This window comes from Psammomys obesus, unplaced genomic scaffold, assembly GCF_907164565.1.
Source record: "Psammomys obesus unplaced genomic scaffold, mPsaObe1.curated_primary_1811, whole genome shotgun sequence".
Classification (NCBI taxonomy): Eukaryota; Metazoa; Chordata; class Mammalia; order Rodentia; family Muridae; genus Psammomys; species Psammomys obesus.
The window spans coordinates 3,188,683-3,205,406 of record NW_026592890.1 but is presented as its reverse complement, the minus strand read 5'-3'; the positions used below and the strand labels follow the sequence as shown (position 1 = coordinate 3,205,406).

Here is a 16,724-nt window from a genome sequence, read left to right as displayed (position 1 = left end):
GAGAAATGAGTGGAAAGGAAGTTACCTCTCCCTCAACCATGCTACCCTGGGGAGATGGGTGGTAGGGCTAGCTCTCTCCCACACTCACATCCCTGGGGCCTGCTCAACTACAACTCTTGAAATGTGGGGGAGGGGCTCTCCCAAGCACTGCATCGAGCTGGGGGTGGGGTCAGCTCTCCTGATTTCATACCCCTAGGGTTGGCTCTCCTGCAATGCCCAATCAAGGGGTGGGGCCAGTTCTGCCCAGCCATCAGACATCAACCTATTCCTGGTGGCAGCACACACTAGAGACATTCACCTGGCTTTTGGTGGTAACAGAACTCTGTTGCTGTAGGACCATGGACCTTAATGTGGCTCCAGGTGGCAGCACAGGCTAGGACCCCACCACACTCGCATGTGGCATCACCAGTTTGCTCACATCAGGCTGTTTATCACTACCCTCGAGTGTCTAGTTTGGCCTCTTTTCATTGTGCCCACATCCTTCTGTTTCTCTTCCATTTCTTCACTACTTATTTTCTCCTTTTAGTGGCACCCGAGGTCTCTGAGTGTCTGGAGTCATCTTAGGAGTTGTCTTGGGAGTCCTATGCCTAGCTCGTGCATTATGACACTGGACAGGGGTCATCTCAAGTGTGGTCTGTCCCCCAAGGCCAGGGTGGCACTAGACTGGTGACCATCTCAGCCTAGCTCCCTGCCTGGGTCCCATTGCACTGGTCTAGTGGTCAGCTCAGGCTCGCTCTTCTCCTGGCCCTCCTTGAGTGGTCATCTGTCTTAGGCTTACTCCAGCCAGGCTAGGTTCTTCTAGTTTCTGGCTTGCTTCCTGTCCTGGGAGCCCATCTGACCTTCCTGGTGCTGGAATGGTGGTCATCTCAGGCCTGCTTCTTTCAGGGACTGTTAGGCTACTAATCATTCAGATGTCCACAGGTCAGAGCACTGAGCATAGACATGACCTCTCTCCTCTCTCCCACCTCCTGCTGCCGCAGCACCCACGCCTGCACGATCTCTAGGGTCAGGACTGCTGTCGTTTTTATTGTGAACACAAATTCATTTAAATGTTATTTTTAATGTCATATTTTGGTTAATTATTTAAGAATTGTAAATGTGCAAACAATATATTGATATTTATATCCACTCCTCCTAAATCCCCTCTCACTCCCCTTTTCTTATTTTGTCATACAGATCTCCCACCAAGTCCAATTTGAGTTAGCTGTAGACCTAAGGGTTTGTGGCTCACCTATCAGAGGCCACACACTTAAGGGAAACAGATTCTCCATCCCCTAGTACTCTGTCAAGAACTCCTCAGCTAGAAGTGAGGTCCTCTTGCCCAAGATGGAATGTTGACTGGATTGCTCTTCCCTGGGCAAGTATTTTGCTATTCTTGCTTTAACTATGGATGGCACATTCCATTTATCAGTTATCAAGAGATATTATTTATTCTGTGATAATGAAAGTCAATCAAATTTCTCAAAATCCTCCTTTCATCATTACTGCTTTCTTCTCTTTTGTTGGGCTGTGCTGAGGAAGAAGGCTGCTTGCACTGATGAGAAGGAGAGCCTCCCTGGGATTAGAGGTTTCAAAGAGAGCAGCTGAGGCTGGCCATGGGTGGCTCATGAAAGGGCACCTGTGCTGAGATTCTATTGCAGAGAACACCACCAGTATTTTAAATTGTGATGGTTCTATCTTAACTGTTTTCTGGAAATGACATTTCTGGAATGAGTCTCTTTGTGAGAGAAATGCACTTTCCCTTATCACACAATTCAATGGAGAGAGAGTAAGGGTGGCCAGGAAAGCTGATTTATGGACCTGGGAAAGGATGCCAGCTACCTCATGGTCCCCTCTCCAACAGGACCTACTTTAGTGAGGAGGCCATATCCCTGAGTGATTCTTGGTGATAATGAAGAGGGATTATAAGGATAATTGTGTTGTTGACGGTCACTCTGAGTAGGATTTTTTCCTCTGTGGGAAAAACACATTGGCTGAGGTTTCTCAGAAGCAGAGCACCAAGAACAGGATTTGGGTGTGAGCGGCTTGAGTGGGAAGTAATGCAGGTGACACAGTTGTTTTGTGGTTTGTGTAGTGGACTGGATCTAGGACTCCCCATGGATACCAAGAACTTTGAAATTCAAGCTTAAAACAGTGTAGCATTTGCTTGTGCCCTCTAATATCCTCCTTTATTCCTTAACTCATCTCTATATTACTTATAATACCCAATACAATGTTAACATTAAGCAAATTATTGTTATTGTATTGCTTTGAGAACAATGGTAGGAACATTGGAACATTTTGTGCTCCTTTGGTATAGACACTTCTGTGTATGTCGCTGGTGATGGATTAAATTTGTACATGTAACATGTATAAGCCCAGAGCTACAAGTAGTTTGGAAAGGGACTGACAACTGAGAGAAGGCTAACCAGAGATGGCTGTGGGCAACCTAAACTTAGCCAATTTGGGTAATTCAGTGTTTTTGAAAAACACGCAGTTCAGAGTTTGCATGTCAGGGATCAGTGGCTGGAGTATTTATGTACCAAGTCCTCTGAGTCATGAACCAGGAGCCCATTCTAGAGGCCTGATTTGTGACTCTCTCTGCAAGTCTGAAGAGTGGGACCAGGAGCTAGAAGACCTTCCCAGAAAAGAAATGCAAGTGCTGGCAGTAGACAGTCTGACCAGGGTTCTCTTGGTGGTCAGAACCAAAGGGTGGACAGAGTCACCGCAGCACTGTCTACACATCCTCTGCCAACCTCAGAACCCTTGATCCTCTCTCTCTTGCTTGGGCCTCAGCAGCCCGGAACCATTATAATTTAGAATCAACACCTAGAATTCTCTGGATTCTGTAAAATATTTTGGCTTTTGGTTATTAGCCAAAGCCATTTACCAATTCTTTTCAGTGTAGAATATATATTTCTAGACATCTGTAAGAAGAAATTGTGTAGGGATCAAAATCTAATTATAGTTATAGGATAATATCATATAAATCCAAATGCAACAACATTTTTAATAAAATATACCCTAAACAATGTACAAACAGATTAGCAAGCTTGCAACCATAATTATGCTCCAAGTAATTTAATATTTTTCTCATGGCCATTAATCTGACGAAGAAATGACAAGGGAAAACTGAGACACAGACAGAGTTGTTCTAAGACTCAGTGAAGGAGACTGAATCAAAGAGCTTGACATTGTCTTCTCATTCATTCCAGTTATTCCTTTTCCTTTTCTAGTGGTTGAATGATAATAATCTCTTAACTTTCTATGGTCTGAACCATCTTATGGTAGTATACACATTCACATTGATTTCATTTAGCTTGAAGATACTGGTTGTATCTGCTTTTTCACTGGGAAACTTTTGTTTCAGGAAACTCATATCCTCTGGCTAAGATCAGGCAGTAAGTGGCTTATAGAAAGATGTCCCGTTCTTTCTCCTGCACCATGTGTTAACTGTGGATTATTTATTCTCTCTCTTTCCCCCACCCCCGTAGGGAAGTGGGAGATCTTCCATCTCATGTCAAAATTACTAATTTTTGAGCCCTCTCCTGTGTTCTGGAGTTTTAGTTATAACCGTGTCAGTTGGGTGTTGTGGGATGAAGTCACTTGTTTCATGGACTCTGATATTGAGAATAGGATTAATTTCATCCAGAAGGTGCAAAATGGTACCTTGCTTCTTATGCTTAGGGCTCAGCCGATGTTTGCTCTCACCTGTTTCTCACAACCACATTCTGGAGGTATGTCAGCCACACTCACTGTGACACATGCTTCTTTTATCTAGAAGAACAAGGAGGAAGAAGAGGAAGGGAAGAATGGGGGAGAGGTAGAAAGAAGGAAGATGGGAGCATCAGGCAGTGTTTGTTGTCCTCTACAGATGGTCAGCTGCACGCCACTCACCGACCCAGGTGATGCTGATTGCCTGCAGAGTGGAAGGTGCTTGCTGTGCTATCACTGCAGGGTGAGAGGAGGAGAGGCTGTAGAGTCTGTGCCATTTGCGGACATGGAAACTAAGTAAATAATAGAAACGTGACAGCAGGATCATTGCTGAAAAATGCTGACAACATCTCTACTTAGACTGTATTTCAGTAACTACTAACAAGTAAAATTCTATGCTCCAGGTCTCTTGGAGTCATGGTGGTTTGGAGTGTGTATGTCATATCGCCAAGTTCTCTCTCTCTCTATTTTTTTATTAAAAATTAAAAAGAAATCCTTTTCTCATTTATTACATCCTGACCACAGTTTCCCCTCCCTCTACTCTTCCCAGCTCCCCTTTCTTCTCCCTCTTCCAGATTCATTCCTCCTCTGTTTCCCTTAAAACAAAACAACAACAACAAATCAGTCCTCCCAGGGTTATCAACTGAATATATTCCTCCAAATTAAAATAAGACCAGGAACAAACCCTCATATTAGGGCTGGGCAAGGCAACACAGTGTTGTGGGTGGGTTTTTCCTCCTGGCTCCAAGCTACTGGAATAACAAATCATCAGACTAAGATAATTATTTACCAAGACATAGGCTATTTAGCAACGCTCTTCTCTGACTTGCTCATGACTTAGAGTATCTCATTTATACCATTAGTTCTACCATGTGGCTGGTTACCTGGGCTCAGGCACCATACACCCATTCTTCTCTCATCTTGCCAGCTGAACCTTGCCTACCTAGCTCTCTCTGAGAATTCTTTCTGTTTGTCAGATGTTCCACCTCCCATTTCCTGCCTAAGATATAGGCCATCATATTTATTACTGACAGGTGCTACATCCACACAATACATCCTTCTACAACACAGTAGGAAGAAAAGGGCCCCAAGATAAGGCAAAAGAGTCAGAGACACTCTTACACTCACTGTTAGGAATCCCACAAAAACATCAAACTACACAACCATAACATACGCAGAGGACCTAGCTTAGACCCGTACAGGGTCTGATATCACCAAGTTTTCATCATGTTTTTTTGTTTTCAATCTGATCAATGCCTTCTTTGCTTGTTGGTTTTGATTTTTTTTTAAATATAAATCATTTACCCATTTTAAAAGTTAAAAGCAAGTGACAAGGTATTCATCTCCATTACTCTTCCACCCTCTTCTATTTGTTTTGGATTCATGTTTTCATTGCTTCCTTTTGGAAGTATAAGCAAGCATGTATATTGAATCACATCCTATTCTCTCTTTTTCACACAAATTTCAAAACTCTGTATATCATATAAAATATACCTTGCCACTTTTTCTTTTACTATGTCCTACAAATTACTCTCAAGGTATTATGTATTTTATTACTTACAGATCTTTTCCTGTGGATTCCATGATTTATTCAACTTTCCCCACAAGTGAACTTGTGTATAACTAGCAAAAGTTAGGTTCAGCCACTACTAAACCAATAAAAGAGACAAGTTAATACTAAAACACAGAAAAGGGGGATGTATTCATTGTGGCTAAATTGGGAAGAGAAAGCCATAAGGAATCCAAAGTTTCAAATCTCCTTTTGGGGCCTCAAGTTTAGGTTTAGGCTTAATTGGTGATGGAGTGAGGTAGGAGCCAAGGGTGGGTGTGGTCTGTGCATCACTGTCTCCTCTTTCTGCTTCTGCGTGTGCTTCCAAGAAGTCTTTATGAGTGTCATAGCTAGAGGGGATCAGTGTAGTTCTCATGACATAGTCACTTCCACTCTAAGGTGCAGCCTTAGCATCATAAAGGGTCCTCCTCATGGGAGCTGGGGGGAGGGAGCACAGAACTTTCCTGTAAAATCTATTGTTTCCAGAATCTAAACTGCCTAAAAAATTGGGTCAACTTCGTCTCTGCACTTTCAACCTTGAGAGATAGGTTAGGTGGACACTCCTAAATATTCCAACCTGAGGATGTAAGGAGGTGGCCTAAGGTAAAGGAGACAGAGGCAAAATGGAAGCAGTAATATCAGGATTTCGAAAGGTTTGGGTATGGGCTCAAGTGAGGAGTCAATGTCTTTTAGAAAGAAAATTTGCAGGTTCCTGCTTTGTGTGTGTTCTTTACAGGCACGTGTGAATACAAATCCTGCCATGTGTAATCACATAAAGCCTCAGAGATGTGTGTAGGGCAGACCTCAGAAGTGGGTTTCTGGTCAAAGGCCACCATACTGTAACTCTCCTTTGGTCTGTGTTTAATTTCTACTTTCATGTGAGAGTGACTCTCTGCACAGCTTGCTCATGCGAGCTCATCTTGTCTCATCTCTCATCAATCTCAGTCTACCTCTAGCTTATATTTTAGAAAATGGGTTTAAGATTTTACAGCTGGTCACAAGTCTGTGTGCACTAGGATTGTGCAGCCTACATGTGCGTGCTAGGAGAATCCATCTTTCGTTATTCTGCAGTGGCCTGAAAGGACAGCTGAGTTCAGATCTTAGGCTTCATTTCTTGTGTGCCTGTGTGCATGCATGTGTGTGTGTGTGTGTGTGTGTGTGGTGTGTGTGTGTGTGTGTGATGTTGGGACACAGCTGAGTAAACAGAAGGTGTTTTTGGAGAAGTGGAGACAGTCTTGCAGTCTCTTTAGATTGTGATAGTCATTGGGCAATCTCAGAGTGTCTTAGGATGAGCCAGAGATTCAGAAATCCATATCCACTGTAAACACAAAAGCAGATTACCAAGATATTGGTAAGATTTTATTTAAGGTGACCGTAATTGTGATTATGTATCAGATCCCTGTAATCCAAAGTTGAAAGCATAGTTAACCTTAAACGTGAAGAGCATGAAATCAGTGTTGTGTTGTGGGTTAGGCCAGTCACGTTCAGTTCCAGTGGGATCCTAGGCACCTTGGATTTCACTGTCTGAGTTTTATGATAACCATGCAAGAGGGATTTATTCACAGACTTTAGACCCCATGCTTCTGTCTCATTTTTTTCAGCTTAACTGTGGGGTGTTTAGTATACTGTAATACTTCCCCCACTCACGCCCACTCACCGATGTGACCATTATAACAGGCTCATTTTGGGTCAGCTGTTTAGGAGCCGTGTGACGCCCTGTGTCCATTCACCGTCAATCCTGCTTCCCACCCCACGGTTTTGCTTCACTTCCTACTCCATGGACTCTGTAAAGATGGACACGTAGAGTAACACGATGTCTTGTGTTGCCAGTAAGTGTGCTGTTCTCAAGGCTTATGTGTAGCATGAGGTGGCTGCTCCTTGTGGTGCTGACCGTGGTCCATCACGAGAGTGTGGTGAGCCATCGCGCTGTTGAGTGACCCACTGACGGGCATTTAGGTTGTTTCCTGCTTGGGGGCACTATGACTAATACGCCTATAAATATTTGCGTGTAACTTTTTTCATGAGCATGAGTTTCTTTCTTTCTTTTTCTTTCTTTTCTTTTTTTTTTTTTATTTTGTGGGGTGGGTGGATACCCAGAAGTGGACTTGCTGATACATGTAGTAATTATATGCTTGTGAGTTTTAGAAAATGTTGAAGTATTTTCCAAAGCAGTTTCCACATCTCACTTTAACATTTTCTTTATTGTCAAAGGAAAAAAAAAAACAAAAACCATGTTCTATCATTCCGTCATTCATAACACTTGTTTATCTTTTCCACACGTAATGGACACTGGCCTCATAAATGAAGAATGTATAAATCAAATAGCTATAACCTTCAGGATACTCCTGTCTTTAGGAGAATCAGCAAACTACCAGGTTACCACACCATGAGAGGACTGTGAAGGAAGTCCACCCCTGACTCTGAAGACTAACAGGAGGGAACCTGTCCCAGACTGGTGGGAACAAGTCCCACCCATAATGTCTCTTAGAAACTCACATAAGAGGATGAGTTGGTAGGTTTTAGTACCATCAGAAGTAGCAGGCATTCTGCCCTGCAGGAATTCCACAGCTTCATTATGGTGCTCACCTAAACAGCCTCACATAATTACCATCCCCAAGATGCTACATAGTTTACAGGTTCCTGTTGATATTCTCTTTCAAGAGAAGAGGTCTCTGCTTTGCTCACTAATATATCCTTACACATGTGGCACAGAGAGGAGGCCCTGAAGATATTTGCTGACTAAATGAATTCATGGAAGACTTTAGTGAGAGAGAGAGAGAGAAAAAAAAAACAGTTTGAGAGATAGACACAGATAACTGACACTGGAGGCAGGACCAGCATCCTTGCTCCCAACCTTGATATCTGAGCTTCACCAGTTTTGTCACAAGTAAGACTTTGTTTCTGCCTTGTGATTGCTCAGTAGCTCTATGCTGAAGTGGGGGAGTCAGGGGTGCTGGGGAAGTAGATGGATTGGCTTGCAGGAAGAAGGATAGGTGTGTGGTCACAGAACACCCTAAGACAGAGAGCTCAGGGCTGTGTGTTGCTTCATGAGGGCTGCTGAGATTGCACAGTGACTGGAGAACAATACCCTAAAAATCACATCAGGGTTCTGGAGACATTCCAGGTCCCACTACGTAACTGTTACATGACTTTTTCAAAAGTTAGAACTCTTCAAAGGGAAGGATACCATTCAAGACAGTTCTTGTAGTTATTGAATCAGGCGGGGGCAGATATAAAAGGGTAAGAGGAGGAGAGGAAGGGGGGAAAGAAGGAGAAGGAGGAATAGAAGAAGAACAGGAAGAGGAAGAAGCAGAAGTAGAAGAAGCAGAAGCAGGAGCAGAAGAAGAAAAAAAGAAGACTGTCATTCTATCAGAAGTTGGTCATTGTGTGTTACTTCGGAGGCTTTTTTTTCACATTAAATAAGCAAGGGACATTTTTGACACAGCTGCTGTGACTTTGAATATGGCTCAGATGTCTTTAGAATAAGGACAAAAAGCTGCTCTGTGTAAGAGGGAGTGTTCCTAAGGAAGCTTTATGCAGTGGCTCCACTAGAGTTTCTTTGGATCTCTATTTGAAAGAACCTCAGCCTTTTCAGTTGTGCAGCAAGGAGCCCACTCAAACAAAGATACAGAATTTATCTTTCACTACTTTAAAAACCTACATTGCTTATTGGGGTGTGTTCCAGGGTGCTTGTGGAGGTCAGAGGATGACTTTTTAGGAGTTTTTTCTTTCCTGACACTACAGTTTTGATGATGGGAGTGGAGTTCAGATTGTTGGTCTTGTGGCAAGCACCTTTACCTCCAGAGCTAGCTCACCAAATCTATTAATTTTTTTTTTAAACAATATGAATATCAGTAAAAGCAAACACTTTTCCCTCCTGATTGTGTGTGTCTCTCCCTGTGTGTACAGGTATATGGGGGCTAGAGGTCAATGTTGAGTTTCTTTCTCAGTTGCTACCCACCTTACTTACTCATTCAGGGTCTCTCACTAACCCTGAAATTTCCTATGTTAGACAGGCTGGTTTGCAAGGCCCAGGGATCTTCCTGTCTCTGCTTCCCTAGTTGTTCAGGTTGTAGGTGTGTGTCACTGTGGTTAGCATTTTACATGGGTTCTTGGGGTTGAAGTTAAACCCCTTATGCTTATGTGACAAGCACTTTACCAACTGAGCCATCTTTCCATCCCCTGTATGTTTCATTTTAGATTGATTTTCATATTATTGCTGTATAAAATGGGCATATGGCATTGCAATTAGATTGTCTAGAGGCATTTGTCATGACATAAATTGGGTGCTAGTTCTAATTTAGATCCATAAGAACACAGTTTTCTTTGTTTCAATTTTTTTTCAGTTTTTTTTTTTTTTTTTTTGTTTTTTTGTTTTTTTGGTTGAGTAGAGGACAGGGACCTTGGAGAAAATGAAACTGTAGAATTAATTAGACCTCGGTCATAAAGGGTTTTCTGCTGAGCCAGTTAGGCTTTTTCAAAGAGCAACTGGGAACCATGCAGGGTTTTAATTAGAGAAGTGACATGAAGCATGTTTGTGATGCAGAGATTTGCTGTGGCTGTTATTTGGAGCTATATTGGGTTGAAGGAGAAAATTAGAAAGAGGGGGACTGGCTTCAGAGGCTCTTGTTGTAACTTAACAGAAAGCTAATGGTGATGGAGAGGACATGATATGGTAGGGATAGAGGAACAAACCATCTGTAGAAGACACAACCATAGCACACTTTGTACTTACCAGCATGAATTCTGAGAGGGACTGTGTCAGGTCATCTTCTATTATAAAATACTGGAGGATGGGTAGCTCAGAAAGAAAAGGAATGCTTATTTAGTTCATAATCCTGAAGGCTGGTGCTGGGACCTGCAAGGACCACACACAGCTTGTATGATGGAGAAGCAGAAGGCATAATGGTTGTATGCAAAAGGATCCCAGCATGTGGGGACCTTCTTTTATAACTACCCATTCTCTCAGCAGGCAAACCAGTCTCCGGAAAATTAGAGTTCACTCTTATGAGAAAAACCTTAGTTCTCAAATGAATTATTTAGCCTATTAGTTTATTTGCTCATCGCGTGTTTGTGGCATGTGTGTTCCCAAATGTGCGCATGGAGACCAAAGGGAGCATCTCAGTTGTCCGACCCCATCACTTTCCACCTTACTCTCTTGAGCCAGGGTCTCTCACAGAGCTTAGAGCTGGCTGATTGCTCTAGCTCTTCAGAGCACCAGTGTTGCAGGCATGCGTGACATGATACCCAGTGTTTTTGCTGAGTGTTTGGGGTTTGAAATTAGGTTGTCATATTTTCACAGCAAATGTTCTGATCTCTTAAGCCATCTGCATAGCCATGACTTACTCAGCTTTTCTTCTTTTTTAAAAATAATACCTTGTTATTAATTTTTTGAGAATATCATTCAATGTATTTTGGTGATATTCAGCCCTACTCTTTCCCTATCTCTTCTAAGACACACCCCCTATCTCTCCACATACAACAAACTTCCTGTTCTCTTTTACTTATTTTTAATAACCCAATTTTTGTGGTACATATACTCAGCATGTGAGACTATTCACTAGAAGGTGGTTAACCTTCTAGGGCCACACCCTTAGCGAAGACTGACTCTCCCTCCCAGAAATCCATTAGTTATCAAAAGCTTCCCAGTGAGGGGTGGGACCTCATATGGACCTGTCTTCTCCATGTTAGAATGTTGACTGGCTTGGTATTGTGTAGACAACCACAGCTCTCAGATTGAAGTATCTCTGTCATATCTAGAAGGCACTTTTGCTGTAGTCCTCCTTGACCTCTGACCCTTATAGTCCTTCTGCCCATCTTTTATGATGGCTCCTGAGTGATCTTTCTCTCACTCTGCTTTTGTCCCATTTATAGCACTTATTCTACTACATTAAAGAAACTTCTTTGATAAGGTCTGAGAGCTGTGTTAATTTATGGGAGTAAAGATTATCTTAGTTAGGGTTTCTATTACTGTGATAAAACACTATAACAAAAAGCAACTTATAAAAGAAAGTGTTTGATTTGGCTTACAATTTCAGAGGCTCCCAATCCATGATGGTGGAGCATAGTGGCAAGAACAGCTGAGAGCCCCCATCTTGAGTTACAAGCAGGAAGCAGAGGAAGGGAGAAAGCATGCACACTGGGAATGGAGTCTTTTTGAAACTTCAAAAGGTACCTCCAGTGACACGCCCTGTTTTAATAAGGCCATACCTCCTAAGCCTTCCCAAACAGTTCTACCATCTGGGAAGCCAGTATTCAAACATATGAGTCTCTCCAGGCCACTACAGAGGTATTGATTTAGGTAGTGGTTCCATACTTTCCATTTAGCAGAACAATTCACTTAACTTTTAAAACTTCAGTCTTTCTCATCAGAGACTAAGCCTCAACATGAATTTTGATGGGGACAGACAGTATCCAAACAGGAATAGCTGGCATAGGAGAGCTAGAAACGTCTGTTTTCTCTACTCTTCTCTCTTTCTTTCTTCTTCTCTCTTATCTCTTATGATGTCTTGGTGGACAGCGTCATACTGTTCGCTGAAGCAGAGAACACAGAAAGGAGCAGGTATGCTGTGGAGTGAGATGATGAGCTTGGATTGGGCCATCCCTCTGGAGCTTGTCATTTATCCATGCAAACAAATACACTAGGCCATTATAAATATAGGCAAGGAGATCTCAATTCAGGTTGTAGATTTTGGATGTATGTGTGTGGCGACGATGCATGAATTCAAGGGGGGGGGATCACAAGTCACCCATCCAGAGTGCTGAAATGGAGAGGGTATAGCTTTACGGACCGAACTTCAAGGAACCCTATTTGAGAAAAAGCAGAAGACCTCGTGAAAGCTTCAGAATAAGGGGTGATTAGAGGGAAGGTGAGCAGCAATGCTGTGTGTCAGGAAAGCTATGCTAGCAGGCACAGGGGAGGGCGGGATTGGGGTGACGGTCACTAGAATTCAACTCAGACTTAGTGATGGAAGTGTTGAGGCTTCATTGGGTCTAGAACAACTTGCATAGAATTGTATGTCAGGTGGAAGTGGCAACAAATGCTTAACATCAGTGATTGCTCTTCTCAAGGCCAGTTATGGGAATTTCTGTGAAAACATTGATGTTTTATCAATATGGCCATTTAACATAAGATCAACCATTTTGAAGTCAGTACTTGAGTGGAAATTTAGTACATTCACAATACTATACAACTACCTCTGTCTACTTCCAAAACATTTTCAAGACAAAGCTTTATGCCCATTTCTTCATTCCTCAGAGTCTGGGTATATATCTTTGTTTTTTCTTTATGTAATTCTTATTCTGAATACTTTATATAAATGGGATCAAATAATATGTGACCTTTGTAACTAAAATCTTTTACTTAACATAATGTTTTCAAGATTTATCCACACAGCATATGCCAGTCTTTCATGGGATATGTGGCAATATATAATATTTCTCTTTATGGATTTATCACAGTTTGTTTATTGATGGCCATTTTGTTCATTTGAGTTTTTCCTATGGTAAATAGTGTTTCTGTGACTGTGCATATACATCTGAACACCTATATTTTGTGGTTTTGACTGTTTCTAGCAATGGAATTATGGGTCCTAGGTTTTCCAAAATTACATTTATTCATATAATTGTAACTGAAAATCAGATGAAACATTGTATATTATTTAAAATATCAACTTAAATATTGTACATTCATTGAATACTTTATGTTTTTCTAAAATGAGGTTGGTGAAGCCACCATGTGGTAATCAAACAACCTATTAATAAACAAGGCATCTACACATGCACTCAGTGTGAGCACCTGTGTATACATATTTTAAAGAGAGAGGTTCTCACTAGGATGGACTTTTATTTTTCATAAGGAAGAGCATGCAGATGCTCTTGGATAAACCGTAGTCATGCAAAAGGTAGAGGCTGAGTGGACTTGACAATTTCACAGTTTAATTTTTCTGAAGAAAAGTTGTTCTCAATGATATGAAACAGAAACAGAATAACAAAGTCAGCTAATATCACCCTGGAAAAATTTAACAGCTAACTGATTTTAAAATTAAGATTGTAATAAATAAATAAATAAATAAATAAATAAATAAATAAATAAATAAATAAATAAATAAATAAATAAATAAAAATTTGTAGCCATCTCCTAATATCTGACATTTCACTTACATTTTTTAATATTGTTTTTCTCTGCTCAGGGACTTTAGTGTGCATGAAATGCGATTTGAGCTACATTTTTGACAAATGACCCAGATTCTCTGTGGATCATCTCAACTTTATTCATACATTAGAGATTAATAGACCTATAAATCCAGTGACTGTAGAGAAGTGGAGCCTTCATTACATTTCCTGGTGAAGAATTTGTTGATTTAAAGCAGAGGTTCTCAACCCGTGGGGTGTGACCCCTGTGGGGTTGAATGACTCTTTCACAGGGTTTCCCAAGACCATCAGAAAGCACAGATATTTACAATATTACCTAACACAGACTCATAACAGTAGCACAATTACCGTTAGGAAGGAGCAATGAAAATAATTTTATGGTTGGGGTCACCACACTATGAGGAACTGTATTAAAGGGTCGCAGCATTAGGAAGGCGAGAAACACTGATTTAAAGCACCATGCCTCCTATGCCATCCACAGTGGCATTCTCTCCTGAGGACTTTCTTCTACAAGAATCAGCCATGGCACTAGAGTTTTTACAAGATATGGCTCTGACTCCAAACTCTGCCTACAACAAGCTTGTGGGAGAAAGCGATCTCTGTTGAGTGTCTGTTAAGCACGTTGTTTATCTGGGCTCCCTGAAGCCCTAACAGCAGCAAGATGTGTATCTGTGGTTTGCCAGCTTCAAGGCCTGGGCTCTGTCCACCGCTTCAAGGATGCTAACGAGGTTTGGTGTCCTGTGCTCGTGGCTCACCACACTTGTGAGGGGGAGAATGAAGCTGAGCATGTCTCCAGGTTCAGCAGGAAGCAGGACGTAGGTGGGTTAACTTTGTGGTTTCATGAGGGCAGAAGGGGGCAGGGCAGGCACAGGATCTGCTGTATATTGACCATTCCTCAGCTGCATAATGTCACTTCTCATGAAAAGATTTTGTTTATATTTCTTAGAATATAAATTCTTTCCATAAACGGTGTCTCTAAGTCCATGGCTAATGAATGCTACTTCACAGACATTCCTGTGGATTCTACTTCATTTCACTATATACTCTCTATTTCCTGTTGTCCCCATGTCAAGGCTCAGATCTGACATTTATTACCATGTGTGCTGTGTGTCTGTTTCAGGCCGAGAAAGCGGATGGATTTGTCAACTTGCCAGATTTCACCGTGGAAAGAGCCTCCGAATGCAAGAAAAAACAGTGAGTTGCGCTCTCTCTGTGCCCACGAAGCCCTGGTCCAGGATCACAATCGTTTTCAAGGTCACCTACTCATGGGGCAATTTGCGAGTGGTGCACATAGAAGCCAGTTGTCTGGGAATTTTGAGGATCGGAGAGTTGGCACTGTATAAATTCATGCTCATAGAAACTGTACATAGAAATGTTTAGCTTCTCGTTTTCTGGCCTGTCAACCTGTGTGGTGGTCGGGTTTTAACTCCCCTACCCCAAAGGCAAGGGAATCAACGTCAAGGTTTTGACCTTGTGAAGAACAAAACAGCTAAGCAGGGGTGTCACCAGACAGAAATGGGGACCCTACAGCGAGACCAGATCATCTTAGTTCAGAGTGTTCTTAGTATCAGCCTTGTCGTCCAGTTCTGTGATGACAGAGCTCGGGTTTGCACCCCGTTCTAGATTAAGTGGGAGCAGTGATGGGAACGGAGGAGGCCCCAGCTCACGGTTCTTGTTCTACTAACAAGGTCAGAGCCTACAGGGTCTGGAAACATCCAAGAGCACCCTGGAGAGCTGGGTATACATGATCATTTCAAGAGAGCACCTGACTGGGGCCTACTCTCATGTGTCCTTTCATCCTTCTCAATCCTTTCTTCTATCTTCAGTATCTTCTCTCTTTTTAGAAAGGAACATGTCTTCATTGATCAGCAAGAAATTGTTTTCTTGGGATCCAGTGTTAGCTTTTATTTTTGCTGTACTGGTGTTAACAGCTGTGTCTTGTTCTGTATTGGTGGTGTTGATGCTTGTTGTTTTTGAATGGTTGTTTAAAAAAAATAACAAAAACAAAAGCAAAAACCAAAACTCCGTTCTATTCTGCAAAACGTCTGGTATGATGGTGTAAACAGTTTACTTGCTATCTCTGTTGGGTCGTAGATTTCCTTTAATTAATATCTAATTTATACTTTTCTTTTACCAATACAGAGACCCTTATCTATGGCTTATGAGATGTAGAAGATGCATACCTGACTATTTTCCTATAAATAAAACTCCACTGTACATTTGAATAATAATATCTTGCTTGAATGAGTTGACGTGAATACTGTTAAGTGACAAGAGTCGGGACTCTTGAATTTATTGTCTCTTACAGTTAAATAGTTGGCAGGTGAAAAAGATTCACCTATATATATTTAAATGGAAATTACTGAGTGACTAAGATGCAGCCCTTACATGATAAATTGATTCTAACGTTACTGGCTGAAATCAGGACTAGATAATAGGTATTTAATATAACAACCACTTTAAAAACACTAACACATGTGTGCTTTTCTCCTTTCTAGTGCATTTAAGATCAATCATCCACAGATCAAAACCTTCTACTTTGCAGCAGAGAACTTGCAGGAAATGAGCGTGTAAGTAAAGGGAACTGGTACACCCAGTCCTAAGACAGCGACCTCACTTTGTTCTGACATTAGAGTTTTATGCCAATGATCATGTCAGTCAGCGTCCTACTTATTCTTCTTACTTAATTTTGTCCTGTTAGTTAATTTCTTTAGCAACTGTAAAACAACATCGCTTTCTTCTCTAGCATTTGTAGTCCTTTGGGGACGTACACTTATCTAAATGGCTGTTTTGGGAAGTAGCTGTAAGATTATTTTTCTGAAGGAGCCACTGAGGGTGCAGAGGAGATAGAAGGAGACCTTAAGATGAAAATTCACATCACAAGGGGAAGGACCTGAAGGAGTCTTGGAAGCAGCCCACGGCCTCTCACATTCTGCCTCAGTCTCTGCAGCCTCTAGCATGTGCTGTGTGTGGTTATCACAAAGGCCCATGGACTTACGTAACCTGCTTCTCCGAGTATCACCCTGAACATTTACTTCCTGTATATCCAACTTTATATCCGAGCTCTCCTTCCTGCTCCGTCTGTTAAGCCAATGAACACAATTCCCACTTTACTCCTGGCCTAGATGGAGATGCACTCCACCAGCTGTACTTTGAAGGAAGCTGTCTGTGAGATGCTGCCTCATGGCACCCGAAGACATCTCACTAATGTAAAAGGCCTGTTCTTGGTGTCTTTAAGACCATCGCATAATAACTCAATGCTTATGGAATATCAAAAGTGTGCCCCATTGCCAAAAACACTGGGTAAAAGCAGTCAACACCTCCTTTC

General features: G+C 41.7%; 1 protein-coding gene and 1 pseudogene across 1 annotated transcript in view; one reads left to right on the top strand and one right to left on the bottom strand.

The window, feature by feature from the left end:
- Window positions 1-16,724, top strand: part of Ipcef1 (interaction protein for cytohesin exchange factors 1) — a 74,251-nt gene that overhangs the window by 12,088 nt on the left and 45,439 nt on the right. The window contains exons 3-4 of the mRNA XM_055615842.1: window positions 14,517-14,590; window positions 15,895-15,966. Coding sequence (XP_055471817.1) covers window positions 14,517-14,590; window positions 15,895-15,966 — 146 coding nt within the window. The remainder of the gene's footprint in view (window positions 1-14,516; window positions 14,591-15,894; window positions 15,967-16,724) is intronic.
- On the bottom strand, window positions 888-1,011 carry LOC129683488 (small nucleolar RNA SNORA17; annotated as a pseudogene).